This window comes from Zonotrichia albicollis, chromosome 21, assembly GCF_047830755.1.
Source record: "Zonotrichia albicollis isolate bZonAlb1 chromosome 21, bZonAlb1.hap1, whole genome shotgun sequence".
Lineage (NCBI taxonomy): Eukaryota > Metazoa > Chordata > Aves > Passeriformes > Passerellidae > Zonotrichia > Zonotrichia albicollis.
The window spans coordinates 4,512,307-4,530,442 of record NC_133839.1 but is presented as its reverse complement, the minus strand read 5'-3'; the positions used below and the strand labels follow the sequence as shown (position 1 = coordinate 4,530,442).

General features: G+C 45.1%; 1 protein-coding gene across 1 annotated transcript in view; it reads right to left on the bottom strand.

The window, feature by feature from the left end:
• Window positions 1-18,136, bottom strand: part of PAPPA (pappalysin 1) — a 180,560-nt gene that overhangs the window by 34,003 nt on the left and 128,421 nt on the right. The window contains exons 14-16 of the mRNA XM_005493856.4: window positions 9,845-10,016; window positions 3,223-3,406; window positions 394-604 (exon numbers count right to left, since the gene is read on the bottom strand). Coding sequence (XP_005493913.2) covers window positions 394-604; window positions 3,223-3,406; window positions 9,845-10,016 — 567 coding nt within the window. The remainder of the gene's footprint in view (window positions 1-393; window positions 605-3,222; window positions 3,407-9,844; window positions 10,017-18,136) is intronic.

Below are 18,136 nucleotides of genomic sequence, written 5' to 3'. Positions count from 1 at the left end.
AACTCCTCTTTTGGCCTTGGACACATCTCCCAAAAACTCAGCTTCCCAGGCTTGTGGGCTGTGGTTGGTTTGAAGTGGGTTTGTGCAGAGTCAGAAGTAGACGACAGCACTAACCCTTTTCTGCAGGGTTTCAAAGGGGACTCCCCAGGCTGCATATCAAAGGGGGTATTTCTAAGGTAAAGTCTATTTTTTTGAGCACTGGTCAGGATTTTTAAAGAAGCCTAAGTGAGCTGGGTGCCTAAACTGACCCTGCACAGCTATCTGCATGAAGGAATTGTTCCATGCTATTCCCTATGGCACATGGAGTCTGCGACAAACAACCCCTTCCCAAAACCATTGTAACTCATGGCTTTCTGAACCAGGCTGATGGCATGGCTTTAGTCTCTCACGTACTTTCTTGACTTTCTGGAGGATCCAGGGACGTGGTAGCCTGGTTTGCATTTGTACTTGCAGAAGGAGCCCACTTTGTGCTTGTCCTCTCGGCAGCGCGAGGTCTGGAGATCCGCGTTGGGGACGATGGAGGGTGCTCGACACATCAGCTCACACAGGGCCTCGGGAAAGGACCACAGCCCATCCTCCATGCAGGTCAAGTTGCTGTTGTTTCCTGAGAAGAGCAGTGAGCAAAGTTAACGACGTTCAGCAGGACAATTTTCCTTTGAAATGTTGTTACACCCATAAGACATCAAAAGCCCCCTCAGCCGATTTGACAAATTCAGCTGCATTGAACATTCATATGTCCTGTGCGTTCTCTCGCTCTAGATGATGTCATTAAATCATTTAGGACTCTGCTTTCAGGTGACAGGCAGGCAGTGCTTATTTCAGGAAATGCTATAGCATAGGGGAAGCCACACGGGCTTTGTCATCTTTTGTATTTCTCTTCCTTATTTTGTTCCTCTCTGAAAGGAAGCTTGTTTCATACATCAACCCCCTCCTCTCCAAAGCCATGGCTTTAACAGAGGGTTTGGTGCCATCACATTCTTCATTCTGTTTCTGTGTTATATCTTTTCCCTGAATCTGTCCCTTTTATTTCAATTTGGAACTTTTGGAGCAGCATCTGTTAGTATTAGAGTCACTACTCCAACACAATGAGGAGCCATTCTCAGCTGGGGACTCTCAGTCCTTGGGGACTACTGTGATAAATATGATTCATAATACTCATTAGAGACTCATTTTCCTCAGGAAGCTTTCTTGGCCAACACCTCAAAGGTAAAAGGTACAATAGATCTATTTGCCTCTGCTATGACCTACTTGACTTCAGAAGGTTAAGCTAAAAGTAGCCCAGTCTCAGTGTATTTTACATTCTTTGTTATTTTATACCATATGTTGAAAAGGAATAAGCTTTTCCTAAGAAACAAAGCACAGCTATGAGCCACTAACCCTTCAAAAATCCCTAATATTCCATTGAAATCCCTGAGCATTGCTGCAGGAACTCTTCTCAACCCACAAGGCATATTTTCAACAGTGAGCCAACTTCGGAGTTATCCGAAATAATACTGACAAACTGCTAACCCCGGAGCAATGCCATCTCTCTGCAAGGGGAGGAAGAGAACCAGGGCATGAGGCTGGAATTCAAAGAAGAAGAAAACAAAAGGCTCTGGAGGGCTCAGGAAGGTATGTGGAGGAGCCCTCCTGCCCTGGCCTCAAAGATAAGAGGAGCCACATTAAATCAGCCCCGGATTTCTCTCTCCCCTCCCCAACTGCAGATGATTGCAGAGGCATTTTGTGCAGGAGGGAGCTCTTTTCTGGAGCACCAGCATGTTCCTCTGCTCTGACTCATGCAGCAGCTCCCAGGCCAGCCGTGGTGATATCATACTTGCCACTGCAAAGCGATAAGCTGTGACATTACCAACAGTGGCTGTCATGACGTCAGTGATTGAATTAGGCATGACTCATTCCAATGCTGTTCTCCAGAAGCTTTGTGGCAACATTTATTAGTCATCAGTGATGGCTCTACACCAAACGGAGCCTTTACCTCACAGCTCAGTGTTTCTGGACAGAAGTGAAGTGATGCTACACACCAGAGCTGCAGCCCCTGATCTGGGGTTGGTTGTCATCCCTCCAGCTAACTCCTGCCTGAGTCATCAGCTCTTGTTGGTCATGATGACTATAATTATTTTCACCGCCCGCTCAAAAATATTTAAAGCACTTAAAATGAAATAACACCTTTTGTTGAAGATAGCCCTGTGAGTGTCTAAACAGAAAAAGGGAGGTTTTTGCTAAAAAGTAGTCTTAATTTTCTCTTCACTATCTTTTGAGTAGTCATAACTTTGACTGTGTGTTGGCTGGTTTTGGTTATCTCCCATCAGAATTAAAAATAATTAAGCAATTTGATTATATATGAAGAAATCAACATAGCCTTTCCCTGAAATGAAGAATACTTCCCATGCCTTCCTTTTTGGGGTTTGCGATGAATCCCAGGAGAGAAGGAGATACCATAGGTACAAAAAAAATTATACAATGTTTGTACCTGATTCGACAACAGCAGTTAAGTTTATCTACAAGATGGACAAGTTCCTTCAAATTAACAATTTTCTTGTTTCCTGAGGACCAGATCATAAAGGGAAATGTGCCAGTGAGCAGAAGAGTTGATGGTGATGAGAAGAGGATGGGGATGTTAGCAGAAAAGTAGCAGGGAAGAAGATCAAGGAGGAGAGGACAGAGGGTGGCAAGCTGTGTAATTTCTAGGGGAAAAAAATAAAAGAAAAAAGGAAAATGTAATGAGTGCCAAACAAGAAGAGGACAAGAAGGTCAGAGTAGAACAAAATGAGTGTGGAAAAGCAGAAGGGTGATGTTGAATTAGAAAAACCAGTGATGGGGGTCTGTGTCATTGGGACATGGGGCTTTTCAGTCTTGTCTTTCCAAATACATGGAGGAGGCATAGAAGGGAAACAGACAGTGGAAATAGACAAAGCATGGGAAAGAAGATGAGAGATTTCAATCTGATTTATCCCCATGACTTTTCCATGTTTTGGTTGTATGGAAGCAATATTCCCTGTCATTACTGCCTGGCCAGCCACGATCAAGGAAAGGTCAAAGCAAGGTAATAGAGAGATGCAGAGGAACTTAACTTCTAATATAAATAAACCTTCCATAGAGTCCCATAATTCTTCCTACTTAAAATATCATGAATAACTCTAAACCAACAGCAAGAGCAACATGTATTCCTGAGAGCAGTCTGTGTTAGCTGTGTCTCTCAGCTCACTGCACAGACACCCCCAATACCTTTCAGGAGAGCAGGAGGCCGGCAAGTGAAGGAGCATTTCTTGCCAAAAGTGGTCCCCTCGCTGCAGTTGAAGGTGGCTGGGTAGACATGGTACTGGTCTGGGACACCACAGTCCACGGGCTCACACGTCACCTGCTTGTTCCACTTCCCATCCATGCACGTCATGGTGACGCTGGACTCCGTCTGGAAAAAGACACACGGCTACAGCCACCACAGCCAGCAAGGGAGAGATCAAAACCATTTCAAGCCTAATAGCCATAATTTTGGCTCACAAGTTAAGCACAGCCATGTCTTTTCCCTACCATTATCATTTGGACAGCAGCTACCAAACCCACCAAGGTTCATAAGGAGCAGTGTCAGAAAAAGGATTTTCTGTCACGTCTGGGGTGAGACACCAAAACGCTTCCATAGAAAGAGTGCAGCTCTACAAATAATCCAAACTCTTGTCTGGCCTCCTGAGACAAGGAGGGAACCTGCTGCTCTCCCCTGCCATCAGAAAGCAGCACAAGCCGGAGCTGTTTGGAGCTGACAGCTGTCCCCCATCCCTGTCACCTCTGCAGTGACAAAGCCACTCCAAGGGGATCCCCCTGCGCTTCCGAGTAGTCAGACTTGTTTTTGGGTTTGAAGTAAAAGCCAAACTGACATGAAGCCATTTGGGACTCTCATCCAGGCTCTCCCGAGAGGTGTCAGTCACCCTTGGATGGGGATCTCAGGGGAAGTGCCTGGGGCCACATCAGCATTGTGTGCAGACACTGACAGCTGCTGCTGTGGCTTCCCTGGCAGAGTGCCCCAAGGCTCCACACAGAACCAGGGCCTTGCTGTCCTGACACCATGGACACGAATGCCTGAGGGACAGAACTCTTCCAGGAGGAATTTACCATGAGTGTCCAGAGTGTCCTGCCCATAACTGGCACCTGGAACTTGAGAGGATGTACACAGAGTCAGTGCCTGTGCTCTGACTCCCCCAAAGTCACTCTACCATCACAGCTACACAGAAACTAAACTTCTGTGGATCTGAGGAATAATCCAAACTGCACAGCACACCAGAATCCTGGAGTGCTAGGGGCAAAGAAGAAAAATAGGGGGGGAAGTAAAGAAGCCACCCATCTAAAGCTAAGATGAATTTACTGAGTGACTGAAGGACAAACAGATGTTGGCAGAGAGAACTGGGTAAACAACATATCCACTTTCTAATTAAAAATGGAAAATTATTAAAAGCTAGAAGAATCTAACTCTTCCCTTCACACCAGAATAAAGAGAGGGACAGAGGTTAAGAAATGTGAGAAACCCAAACATGAGAAGGGGAAGAGCTGGCGAGGAATCTGACCAAGCCATACAGCAGCACTCCTCTGCCTCCAGGGAATATTTTATTCAGGGCTGGTATGCTCACAGGAGATTTGCACCGCCGGCCATTGATCTGGGTTTATAAAAGGAAAGGGAATTTTTCTAGCACACATCAAAGGGACCTGGATTCCCTTTTTGCAAAAACACCCTAATGGTTTCAACAGAAGTTCAGACCTGTCTCCCTTTGATATATGGTTGCATTCAGAATGGAAAAAGCAGTCCCTGAGCTGGGAAACTGGACACTTCCCAAGTGGGCACAAAACCCCTTTTCTAGACCGTGGAGTTTATTTAAACAGGGAGCACTGCTGATGGAAAAAAATGTCAGTTCTACAAACTCAGAGTAGCACATTCTGGGATACTCAGAGCCATCAGGTGAAGTGATACTGTGTGTTCACATTCCCAATAATCTCACTCCCCAGTGGCTGGTAATTCTGCCTTTTTAGTTTATCAGAATATCTGTACCATTAAAAAGTGTACATAAAGTGTAGGCAGTTAATGTCCTGAAAATTCCAAGGTGTTGCAGTGTGATGGCCACAGGAGAAGAGATAATACAGAATATTCCCATGTCTTGCAAACCATCAGCATTCCAGGATGAGCTGCTCCAGCACCCAACAAAGACATCCATCCATTTCCCTTTAACAGATGCTATTATCAAATAACACAGCAGCAATGTGGCTGTTGGAACTTAAAACATAAACTCAAGCTATTGATGTCAATAAACTCAAGCTAATGATGTCAGGGGCTATCCAAATGTTATGGAAAAGACATGGGACTTGCATAGTTTCATGCTGGATACTGGATCCACGATGAGCAGAGGCAAGCTGTATCAATAAGAGATTCAGCTCCAGGAATTAAATTATTGGTGTTGCTGTGCTCTAGTTTAGGAATAAATGAGTGTTCCTACTAGAACTGCTGAAACACAGTGTGGTGCATGAGGAAGTTTCTCTAACGACAGGGTTGCACACCAGATGTACCTCAGCGGAGAACCAAAGAAACAGAAACCAGAATATAACACAAAAATGTAAACAGAAGCAATATCTGTGCATGTCACTCACACCTTACAAGGACTGTTTTGCCCAAGCTACCTGTGAGAGTATTTCAGCTGCAGCCCGTGGCCTTTGTTAGCAGAGAGCAGCAGGACACCAGAGCCTGCTGGAAGTGCCACAGTCCTGGGATCCCCTCTCTTTGGAAGGTATCCCTCTCCACAGCCACACTCTCACTGTCCTTTGTCTGTGCCCATTCTAGACCTTGATCAAAATGTTAATAATTAGAGTCTCCACATTTTCATCTCTGGGATTTTCCCAGTGATATTTTCCCCACAAAGCCCCTAACCTAATCTGTAAGATTCCTCTCAGACCCCTATGGATTTCTCTCTTCCTGGCACACTGGGAAGGCCATCCCCAGCAGAAAAGCTGTGCCCTTGGAGGTAAGACCCTGGCCACTCAGCTTTTCCCAGTAATTTGTTCCATGTTTGGTATGATGGAAGCTGAGGTTTTCAAGGTCAGACATAATAATGGCACATTTTAGAGCATGTCCATCATGTCATCACTTGAAGCACACGCAATTCTGCAGCAGGACACAGCAGAGAGCATTCCCTGCAATGGACACAAAGACCAGTGGCTCTGATTGGAAGCACAGAGGACAAACCCACCACAGAAATTATTGCTGATGGCATCCACCAGCTTTTGACTTTCAGTGTCACACCTGAGGGTGGGATCCCTGCAGCGCCCAGGGACAGCACCCCTGGCTGCTGAGCAGGATCCTGTCCCTCCCCATCTCCATGCCACACCCTGGAGGCATTTCTGATAGACTCAGCCCTTGGATCTGGTGCTGGGTCTTATGGCAGCATCTGCCTGTGCAGCTCTCCCAGCCGGAGCTGAGCAGGCACGTGCCTGTTTCGCCTGTCTGATCTGACAAGGTCACCCAGCTCACAGCAGCCCACACGAAGCAGTTGGCTTTCTCATCTGGTTTATTAGCTGTCACTTTGGGCACTTTGTGCTGCTTTGACTGGCATCACAGCAACTGCTTCCCTTCATGTCCTGCCTTCCAAAAGAGGCTTGAGCAAGGAGGGAGGGTGGGCAAGGAGGAAAGAGGGGGGAGAGAAAAGGGGCCTCCAAAGATACAGTGAAGAGGATGCAAACTTAAATAAATCTGGTGCCAGAAAGATTTGTTTCTCGGGACTTTTAACAGCCTGGGAGAGTTCATGTCTCCTTCCTGCTACCCAAGATCCCAGCCAGCCCCTTCTTCAAGCGATGCTTCACGTGTGAAGTTTCCTCTCCTTAAAAATGAACAGCTGTGCCCTCCCCTCTAAGTATTCTTCCACTTCTGCCCACTACTGTGCCTCTAATTGAACCCACATGAGCCGTGCTTTCTTTTCCTGGCATGATTGATGATGCCTTTGCACAACATTAGGGAGCTGCTGGGTTTTAAATAACACCTCTTGACCAGAGCAGCAGTGGTGGTAGCTTCAAGGAGAGATGACAACAAGTCACTGAATGAGCAGGGCTTTCAGTGAAGGACAAGGGGGAGGGAAGCACTGAAAGACAAAGGGGGAAAAGAGGAAGAAGACAAGAAAGAGCGATGGAGTTGTCAAAGGGGGGTGGGAAGAAATCAGGGAGGGAGAATGAAAACATCCCCAAGATCTTCTTTGTGAGAAAGATACATGAAGGATTTTGCTCCATCACTATGCAAAGCCCTTTGTTGTTGTTGTTGAAGTCCCTAAATGAGGATGAGAGAGAGCCCAAGAGTCTGTAAACAGCTCCACTTTCTTTTTCTTTTCAGGCAGCAAAGAGTTTCTGCTGCACTGAGTGCTGACGAGTTTTAGGGTTTGGTGATTTTACAGGGTTTTAACAGAATTTGGGAATGGGAGTTTCTCAGAGAGGGAATGAATGAATGTTTTGCCCTAAAACTGATTAAAATGGTGGCTTCAGAAGACACAGACTCTAGAAAGCGCAGAAACTGTTAAGAAGAATTTTCAAAGACCCTTTAGATGTAAAAGATTGATTTGAAATGTGACTTGTGCCCCTACATCACCGAGGTGCTTTTGAAAATGCCACTTTTTGTTGCTCTCTTTGCCATTTTTTTTTCTGTCTTTCAATGAAAAAGGAAGACAAATATGGTTCAGATGCCAAACAAAGGTGTTTCCACTGGTCTGGGGATCACCTTCACCACCATGCAGTGGTCATGGGCCACTGATGGCCAGTCTGCTCTTTGAGACATTGCACCTCAACCCAACCTCCTTCCTACCCATGAGTGTGAAACATCAAGATGTGCAAAGCTGCTTCCTTCCTCCTCTTCCTCAGGCAGCCCCACACACTGACAGTTAAATGAGAAAAAGTGTATCTCTATACCCTCCAATTAGTCAAACAAGTTAAATAACCAATTAAATGACAAAAATGAAACAAGGAACAGCTTCGTGCAAGCCATGACAGAAAGTCCCTCTGGCCATGGACAACCACCCATGTGCCCTTTGTCACCCCCAAATGCTTGTGGCTGGAAGAGGAACTGAAGCTGGGAAGCAAATAAGGAAGAAGCACAATGCCTTGTGATGTGAGAAATCCAGACCATGGATTCTGGAATTTCTCAGATAATTCATTTCTTACCTACATGTTCCACAAGTTCTGTTTTGAAGCACCTGACACAAAGAAATAAAACAAGATGATAGTGAAAGAAACTGTCTGTTCCTTTCCAGAGGATCTCTGAAGCACACTAACAGAACTTTAAAAACACGTGTTTAATGTGCTTAGCTGGTCATGGGTATCTTTAAGATGCTCCACTCCTTCCCTGATTTGAGCAGTAAATGCACAGCACTGAGCAAAACAAAGCCACTGGCCTCAGGGGGTTTTATTGGTGGAAAAGACAACGAAGTGCAAGAGCAGAGCAGGGTGAGAGGAAGCGTGTTGTAATAGGCAGTGAATCACATTAGTGAGGGGTGCTAAAATCCTCTGCTCCTGTCATATGAGTCTGATCAAGGCTCTGAAACCAAACTTCTCCCAGCAAAACCATGCCCAGCTGGCTAAGTCTCCCCCAAAGGTAATGCTTGCATTCAAACAACACAGGGCTGGTGAAGCACGCTCAGGCTGTTTTATTTGGTTTGTGATCCCTGTGTGCTTCATGTGCCCCATGTACAGATCCCTTCCAACAATTTCCTGGTTCAGCCATTCAGGCTCGTTTCAAGAACTGGTTTTCTGTTCTGTAAAAATGCTCAGCTGGAGCTGGGGTTCTGGTGCTGATGCCAATTAGGATGGAAGAGGCCCCAGCTCGCGGGGTCCTGTATTTGTTTTGTAATTGAGTTGAAAGGGTTGACTCATTCCCCTCCACTCTGTCTCCCCCCTCTGTGAGCTTATGAGGAACACAGTATTTCACAAACACAGACAGGCTGCTGAGTGTGGCTGCCCCAGCCCCTGGCCCAGATGTGAGGCTGCCCCAGATGTGAGTGCTGCCCCCACAACCAGGGAGAGAAGGTGCTGATGGGGGAAACCACCCCCATGTCTCACTCAGAGGATGTGGCAGTGGTAGAGATGTATGCACAAAGTGGGGTGTCAGCCCTGCATCCCCTGTCCCCAGCATCCTGCTCCCAGGGCCATGCTGCACATGCACCTAATCCACTTCCCCCAGCACAAAGCACTTGCATTTTTTTTTGATCTTTAAACAAATTGCTAGTTTTCCTCAATATCCCCTTCACTGCATGAAGATGTATTGCTTTTATAGGGCTGGATTATTGAGGATGGGGAGCATTTCCCGCCCTATTGGGGGAGTTTTTTGGTCATTTGTCTGGAAGGAAAAAGGTCTGGGTGCTTCTGTGCCCTCCATGCTGTACATGTCAGGGTTGGGAACAGATGGACTGAAACGCTGCAAAGGAGTTAATATGTTGTTAGACTCAATCCAAGGACTCAAAATTAGGTATTTTACCCAGAAATTCATTGTGCAAAAACACGAGCATCCTACTCCCAAAACACCAACCCCTCTACGCTCTCTACTCAATGAAACCAAATGGTTTGGCTGAGTAGTGCCAGTGAGATCAAACAAGGACTGAACTCAAACATTTTGGTTTGAAAATTTCTAAATTCAGGGAATGTCTGAGCTTTGCTCATTGCCAGAAACTTTTCCTACAGAGTCAAAGGGCTCCTGTTCTGATGACAAGAATTTGGACAAGAGCTTATCTCAAGGCTGGGCTGAGATTTTAGTGTCTACCCTGGGTTATCCCTCAATTTCTCCACAGCTGTTTGCTTATCCTGGTTTTGTGCATCACAAAATGAATGCCCTGGCAGGACAAACCTGGCTCTTGACGAGATCATCATCCCTGTGGATGTGCAGGATGTAGCCAGCCCTGCAGCTGACGTTGCACTGGGCGCCGCTGTCCCGGCCGCTGCCGCCGGTGCAGTTGAGCAGCGCGTTCTCGATCTCCAGCCGCTGGCAGTCGGTGGCTTCACAGGAGTAGTGGACACAGCTGGGAGGGAGACAAGGAGTGCTGGAGTTGTTATTTGGTTATTTCAATCCATTCCACAAGAGCAGTGACTGACTGACAGACTTTGGTCAGAGAGTTCTGAGCTCAGCTCAGGAAAGGGTTCCACAGCCTCTTGGTACATGTCTTGAAGGACAGTGGGCACAGTGGTGACAATGACAGCAAATTAAAGGTTTTGTAGCTAAAGGGAAGAGCCTGCCAATTCTGCAGAAGTATCTTCTGTACTGCAATATTCCACTGCACTATGACCTCCCTACTTCTGTATTAATGTTCATTTCTCCATCCATCCATCCATCCATCCATCCATCCATCCATCCATCCATCCATCCATCCATCCATCTCTCCTGTAAAAACACTCCCTCCAAGAGCAGTCCTCATGCCCCATCGAATTTTAAATCTGCTGAATCCATGAGTGCTGATATTGGCAGTGATAAGTGGGCACATGTGAGGGGGGTTTTCTGTGATAGACACTCTTATCTTGGAGAAGCTCGATTGAAATCATCACATTCATTTTATTCCACTTCATGAGGAACACCAAACATCAACTGTGTAGCTGTGTTGATAAGCTCTTATCAAGCTCAGCAGCATGCTGTCATTTCAGATCTCTCCAGTTGCTCTCCTGCCATCCATAAAATCTTTCCCCCATGGAAACTGTTTGTTCTCCCTCTGGAAAATTATTGTGACATTTAGCACAACTTGCAAAAAGGAATTTTTGTTTAATTTTTATACAGACAGAGATGTCTGATTGACACAAAATCTTTCCCCACCTCTGATGACCTGAGTCATTATAGCACATCTTCAAATGTGAGTATGGGGTAGTCCCTCAACAAAACAGCAATGAAAATGTTGAGGATCATAAAGCATGAGGGGAGATTTAGCTTAGAGAGAGGGAAGAAATATTTTTACAATGAGGCTGGTAAAACACTGACACAGGTTGCCCAGAGATGCTCCATCCCTGGAAAAATTCATGGCCAGGTTGGACAGGGCTCTGAGCAATCAGATCTAAAGATGTCTGTGTTTACTGCAGATGAGCTTTAAAAGTCCCTTCAACACAAACCATTCCATTATTCTATGTGCAAAGTGTTTCTGGAATAGAGATGAAATTTCTGGGATAAGGACCCCTACAAGGTAATATTTCTCTGATGAAATTAATAATTAATTTAATTTTAATATAGTTAAATTAGTTCTGGGGAGGGAAAACGTTAACTTATTTCACCATCTGCTTGTTTAGGGAAGAACCTGAAAGAGAAAATTATAGAAAGAAGGGAAAGCAATGTATCAATATACGTATTTTGAAATAGATGACAAGCAGTTATTCCTGTATACTAGAAAAAAGGGTTAACAGACACTAAAGCCCTGCTCAGCTTAGTAGGCCCTGACTTAGCATGTATGTGGTGTTTTGCTGTGTTCAAAGCACTGTGCAGACATTATCTAATTAATTTTTGTGACACCCCTGCGAGACACCTGGGCTGGTATTGTTATCCCCATGTTACTGATAGAGAAGCACATCTGCACATGTCTCTACTGAGCTCTAGATCAGATTAAATGACAGTATTTATGTATCTGCACAACTCATTGCTCTGTCCCCAACTAGTGCTATATGGAAAGTGCCCACTGCTTGTAATTTAAGGTTGCTTGTTCAGTGTTGGCCCTTCCCTGGAGTGTGATGAGCTATAAACAATTTCCACATTCAGAAATATTTTATTTCCTCGTGGTGCACAAAGCATTGCTGCTGACAGAGCTGAGGAAGGAGAATTCCACCCCTGTGTTGGCCAATTCCATACCCTTGTATGCAACAGACCCCTGGCTATCAGCACAGCTGTGATGCTCATCACCTCTGCAGGATGGATGATCCTGTGCCAGAGCTGGCCTGTCCAGGGTGATCCTGCTTTCAGGAGGATCCCCACCCACTAACCAAGGACTTCACATGTTTTCCAGTCACTGCATCTCACAGCCTGGGGGACAGATTTAAACTGCCATGGATTTCGCCCTGTAAGGATTGACAGGGCTGTGGATGGAGCAGAAGCAGAACAAGTGAGCAGCACATCCCTGTGCCCAGGTGGCCATCACCTCAGAAACAAGGTGAGGAGAACAGGTGCTATTGCCTGGCAAATGCCCAACACAGATCACCCACAGGTGTGAACCACAGGCTTTACACACTCCTTACACACCATGAGCCTCACACCCTGCAGGTCCTCAAGCAGAGCAGGACCTTACCAACCTCTCCCTAGCCCTACCAACCTCATGGTCCGGCTGTTTGAGTAAGTTCTCAGCTGACATCAGTGATAACGTCTGATGCTGGACGTTGAGTGAGAGTGTAAATGATGTTTTGTGGAACCCTCCCTGTTACACATCCCAGTTAGACCGGCCCATGAGAGCCAACTCTCACTTTGCTCCCCTCCATTTCTCAGATGGTGAGGCAGCAGCACGAGTGTCTCCTGTGCCAGGGCTGCAGTGCTGAGGAAGTTGACTCACTGGGGAGAAAAAAAAGAGCACGGATGCCAAGCCACTCTCAAAAGCACATACTGCAAACCTCGACTGCCCGTTGCAAAACTGCCCCAGAATCTGAAAGCCTTCTTCAAAGTTGGAAAAATAAATAAAAAAAAAAAAAAGCAGACTTATTTAATCTACTACTTATGTGAATTAGTGGAGCACTGAATTCAGACTTGAATGGCTTCAGAGGGAAGGATGAGCCCAAGAAAACCCTTGTAATTTGCACAGAGGGAAATCTGAAGCAACGTCACCACAGCCAGTGGCATCGCTTTTCATTTCCATCAATGTAAAGGAGAAAAATAATCTGGTTTCTGGAGTTCAGATCAGGACACCAGATGAGCAAGCCTGGGCTTAGAAGTCCTGCAGAACTGAAATGCCACAGACAAAGGCATTAAGAAACACTTATTGTGATGTTCTTCTTTCTGTTTACAAGTCCCCTTGTGGTCTTCTGAAATGGCCAGGGAACATTTTTAGCCACCCCCTCCAGGCTCCAGATTATGCCTTGGTTAGCAGATCATCTGGGCAGCTCTCTCTGTCTGTAACTCTATATGAATGACTTCAGTGACAAACAATACAACCATTCACTTTTTGTAAAAAAACAACCACTGCCACCAAATGTTTCTAATTTAAATATTTCTGGTTCTCTAGCTACTGGTTCCAATTTGGTATCAGCTACTGTCAGCCGTAAATCCCAATGAATTTTGAAGTCATGATCCTGAATTGAGTTCTGCAAATGCAGAATTAGGAAGGAGAAATTAATATCTCCAAGTAGGAAGTTTAGACAAAGAGCCCATCACATCCATTTGTGGATTACAGAAGCTCTTGCATGGGTACTGCCATTTAGCAGTGGTCAATCATCACATGTTCCAGAAAATGTGCATTCCTCAGGAAAGAAACAATATAATGGCATCTGGGAATGAAATTGCTTCAGCTTTAACTCATGTTGACTCCTGGTATAGGACAGTTTATCCCGTTTTCTTGAAGTCAAAATCATGTGACTTCATCAAAACTGCCAATTTAAAATCATCTCTGGTCTATCCTAACTCCCAAAAATCCTTACCAAAGTACAGAGTAGTCTGGAGCAAAGCCACACAAAGGACCCAAGGACCATGCTGAGGATTTACTTGAACAAGTGTTGGTGCCTGGGACATTCCCTGACGTGTGTTTATTTTACTAGGTCCCCTTCAGGATTCACTTGCTCCTCTTCTTGCCCTGGCAGTGCACGATTTTCTAAAACAACATCTTCACACTGAGGTGAGTGCAAGGAGCAGAGGATTTCTTGCACACATTCCATTGCATGTTCAAAACAGATCAAGGAAGGCTGTTTCAGTGATGCAAAAAGCCCTGGACTGAGTTAGCTTCCACATGAAGGCTGAAGTTCTGAGCCAGTTCTTACTTGATTCAAATCCATTCTGCCCATCCCAAATCTAAACGAGCTCAGTCATTAGGCTCTAAATCTGTGTTTCTCTGTGCCAATATTGGCCCCAGTTCAGCAAGGCACTTAAATATGTGCTTAACTTCAAAAGCACAGTTAAGTCCCACTGATAGATTTGACTACAGGGGGATGTAAGCAAATAGCTCAGGGCTTTGCTAAATTGGAGCTTTAGTGACACAATCCTCGAAACATTTGTATTTTAACATGTTTATAGAAAATTATAATAATTAAGTGGAGCTTCCTTCCTCACATAAAAACAATCCAGGACTTCCTCTTTTGTAAAGCTTGCAGCAGCCAAACTTTCTTTTCCTAACCCCGAGGTCAAGCACTTCTCCAAGAACCCATCTTAACATGGTGCCTTAATTATTTGTTTCCTTCGTGATGGTTCTGACACGTATCTAAGCTCAGGTGAGCCTAAAAGCTCATGGTGGGCACATTTACAACATTATCTCTTGGACAGAGCAAAAAACTCTCCTTTCCACATTCTGGACCAGCCTGGGCTGCAGATCTGAAGTGCAATTTGGTTTTGTCCTATGCTACCATCCACACAGCTCACACACATGCAGCCTTCTGAGGGTTTTTTCTAACATAATTATCCTTACAATGGGTTTGTGTTCTCCTCTCTAGAGTTTACTCTTAAGGCAAGAGCAGGTTCTTTCTCTCTACATATGCAGGGGCTGCTGGCCATATTTCTTGTTGCAGAAATTAAAAATAAATAAACAAACAAACAAACAAACAAATAAATAAGGTAGCAATGACTTTGTTGTCTTCAGCTAAATCACATTGTTTCCTTGTATGAACACAAAATCTTGAGTATCTGCCCAAATCCATGGGGCTGGATGGGGACTGGTGAACCTGTGCTGATTGGAAGAAGGATCAGGACCTTTCTTAAAAAGGTGTTTGCCTTCAAACCTGATCCATGAGAGCGACAACACGAATGGTGTCACCTATGGTCCCTTCAGTGATATCACCCCAGTACTCCTGGGTTTGCCTCTGACAGCAATCCCAGCAAACCCCTGTTTCAAACTGAATGGGTCAAAATGAAGCCAAACCCAGAAGTTTACAGAAAATCCTTGCTGAAAGGGTCAAAATAAAGCTAAACCCAGAGGTTTACAGAAAACCTTTGCTCCAGCCCAAGGTAAGCCCAAGAGAAAGGAGAGGCACGAGCCAGCACGTCCCCCTCACTGTCCCCATCACTGGCAGGGCAAATTCTCCTTGGGCTGGGCTCTGCCTCCAGCCTGCCTGCACCCCGTGGTGTGAGCTGCTCCTGCCAGGGGGGTCCATATTGAACTGATAAAGCTCTCAAAGCCCCATCACCCTGCCAGCTTGGAAGTGGGACCGTGTCCCTGGGCGTCAGCAGCCCCACAGGTCTCCCTGCCAGAGTCTGTCCAGGCAAACAAAGAAAACGCATTGCCTTCCACTTTAATAAAAGCCAAATGATGCCGTTTGCCAATTACCAAAACGGGGCGAAGGTTAAAAACCCATTGAATTATAACACATGTCACGGACCAAAGCTTCTATGATTAACAGTTCTGTGAGAAATTCATTAATTTCACCCGAAGCAAGCTGACAGAGATTGTGCTTAATGACAGAATGCAGGGCAGGGGAAAGGCGGCCGAACCGGGAAAGAGAAAGCTGCATTAATTCACAACAAAAAGAGACGAGGAAACCCTTTTTTCCTCCTTATGAAAAGGGAAAAAAAAAATAAAAATAACCAGAGTTGTAAAGAGTGGTTGCATTTGTTCTGCTGCTGAAGATTTATCTTCATCATTTCTTGTTGGGGAAGCTGACAGCAGTCGAGAACAAGACAAAGGGAAGAGCTGGAGTGGGCTATGAATCCCTGGGGCTTGTTTGGGGCAGCAAAAGGTGCAGCTCCAAGGGAACCTCTCCACAGAGGCCAAAGCAGGTGATGGTGTGGTGGCCAGGGGTGGGTCTTGGTCTACAGTGTCAAATACCCAGATATGCACACTTACAGAGGGAAGAAAACCCAAAATCTCCCCTGCAGAAGCAATTTTGAAGCTGTAGCAGTGAGGCTGTGCCAAGGTTTAACCAAAGAAAGCAAAGGAAAATGTTTTTGCTACACTCCTTAGAGAGCACGGGGTGGTGGCAATGTGAGGCAAGACTGGAGAGCTGTGGGCAGACAGGGGGGACCTGTCTGCAGTATGAACACAGAGGCAATGGTGGATTAGAAAGATGGAAACTCCAGAAATGCACAGTTCTGACAGAGTTCCCCCAATTCTGGATTGGGTGAATTGGGTTTTCCTGCCAGCAGTTTGCAGGAGAGGAACAGTGGCAGCAGGAGGGGTGGTGGAAGGGACAGGTCTGGTGACCATGGCAGGGAAGTGCCACCAAGGAAAAGCAGCACTTCCCACAAACTGCTTTGCCAGGGATGGGTGACCCACATCTGATGCTTCCTACCCAGTGACAAAGACAAAAACCTGATTTTTGAGGAACCACTGCCAAAGGCAGCCACAGCACATCAGGTCTTCTTGCCACTCGAGCGACTGCAGGGTGGGAAATTACACCTCTGCTTCTGCACACCCAATTTCACCGTCCACTGCATGAGGCTACACAGGAAATAGTAAAAGTATAATAATTCCAGCTATAAAGCACAAGAGAAGAACTAACCAGGCCATTATATCTCTGCTCTAAGGATACAATGTGGAAATAAAGAGTGTCATTTTTACAGCACGTCTCCAGCAGTGAGGTAAACTTCTGCTGAAAACAAAAAAAGAGTCTGTAGTCACTGACAGCAGGAAAAAAAACAACTGGATGAATAAAACCAGAAAGGACAGAGCAGGAATTTTCAAACTATAAATGTCTTCAGGAGGATGGAATGGATTTTCAAAACAACTAATGATGACCGAGGACAAGTACCTATAAAGTTCAATTGGACTTTAGGTTTAAGCCCATTTTTCTCTAAAATATTAACTATAATACATATTTTAAGAAAGAAGACTAAGTGAATATTTTACTTTCAGTCATTAAGTTGTTGCTAACCCATGGGAGGGATCCATTCACCCTCAAAATAAAAACCGTGTTAACTTTTAAGGGACAATATATTTCTTTTCCCTCATAATTTTAAAATCTGCACCTTTGCCTAGAAATATCTGTATCTGGCTATAAATCCTCTCCAAACAAAATAATTCTCCTTGAAAGAGAGAAATAATACCTCTTATGGAGAGAAGTCAAAAAGCAGGCAAAATATCCATGTTGACCAAAGGAAAATGAAAGGGCTAAAATTGATGATCACTCATAGAAAGGCAAGTTCCTTTGAAAAAAAATCAATAAATACCTTAAAAATCATATCAGGAAAATAAAACCAGGGAAGAAAGAGAGCAGGGAAAGATGGGCAGTGTGGAACTGGCACCTCAAGGGAATATGATGGGCAGACTGTGAGAAAGGGAGGCAGAAAACCCATGTTCAGCCTTTGAGCTGGTTAAGAAATAATTTTTAAAATTTAAATTTCTCTGTTCTTCCTGGATTGGGTAAAATAACCAAATAAAAAGACAGCAGGTGACAGCAAAGATTTCACCCATTTCCTGGTTGCACAGCTTAATGCACAACTTTTTCTACACCTTGGGTACCTGAATTGCTTGGAGCTTTTTGTCCAGAAGAAAACAGATCTGGCCACCCCAAATGATCCCAGCACAAAGCAAACTGGGGACTGACTCTCCACTGAAGCACTATCATCAGTGGAAATAATCCCACTGATTTCAATTGCCTTTGGACCAGGGCTTTGCTTTGGAGAGTTTCTAGTTCCCTGTCAGACACGGGAAACTTTATGATCAATCCAGGGCTGGAACCTGCAAGACCTAAAACATTATTTTGAATGAGTGAGGCTCAGATGGGGGTTTGGGAGAGCAGGGGTCTGAGAGGGGTCCATGCATCCCCAAAACAAAATAACGCCAAAAAAGCAAGAAGAAACATAAAAGGCAAAAGCAGGTGATTCTTCCTCAAGGGATTTCTGAAGGTTGAGCTGCTGGGCTGCAGAGGCTCACTGAAGCTTTGCCTGAGGGGGATGCATTTTTTATTAAGGAAATAACTTTCTAAACACAGAGCACTTCTAGTTCAATAAGTGAACAAATGGTTCAATTCCTACTGAAAACTTGAGAGGGCAGTGGAATGTGGCCCTATGTCTCAGGCCCCCTGAGCTCCCTGTTGCTTCTCACCATCT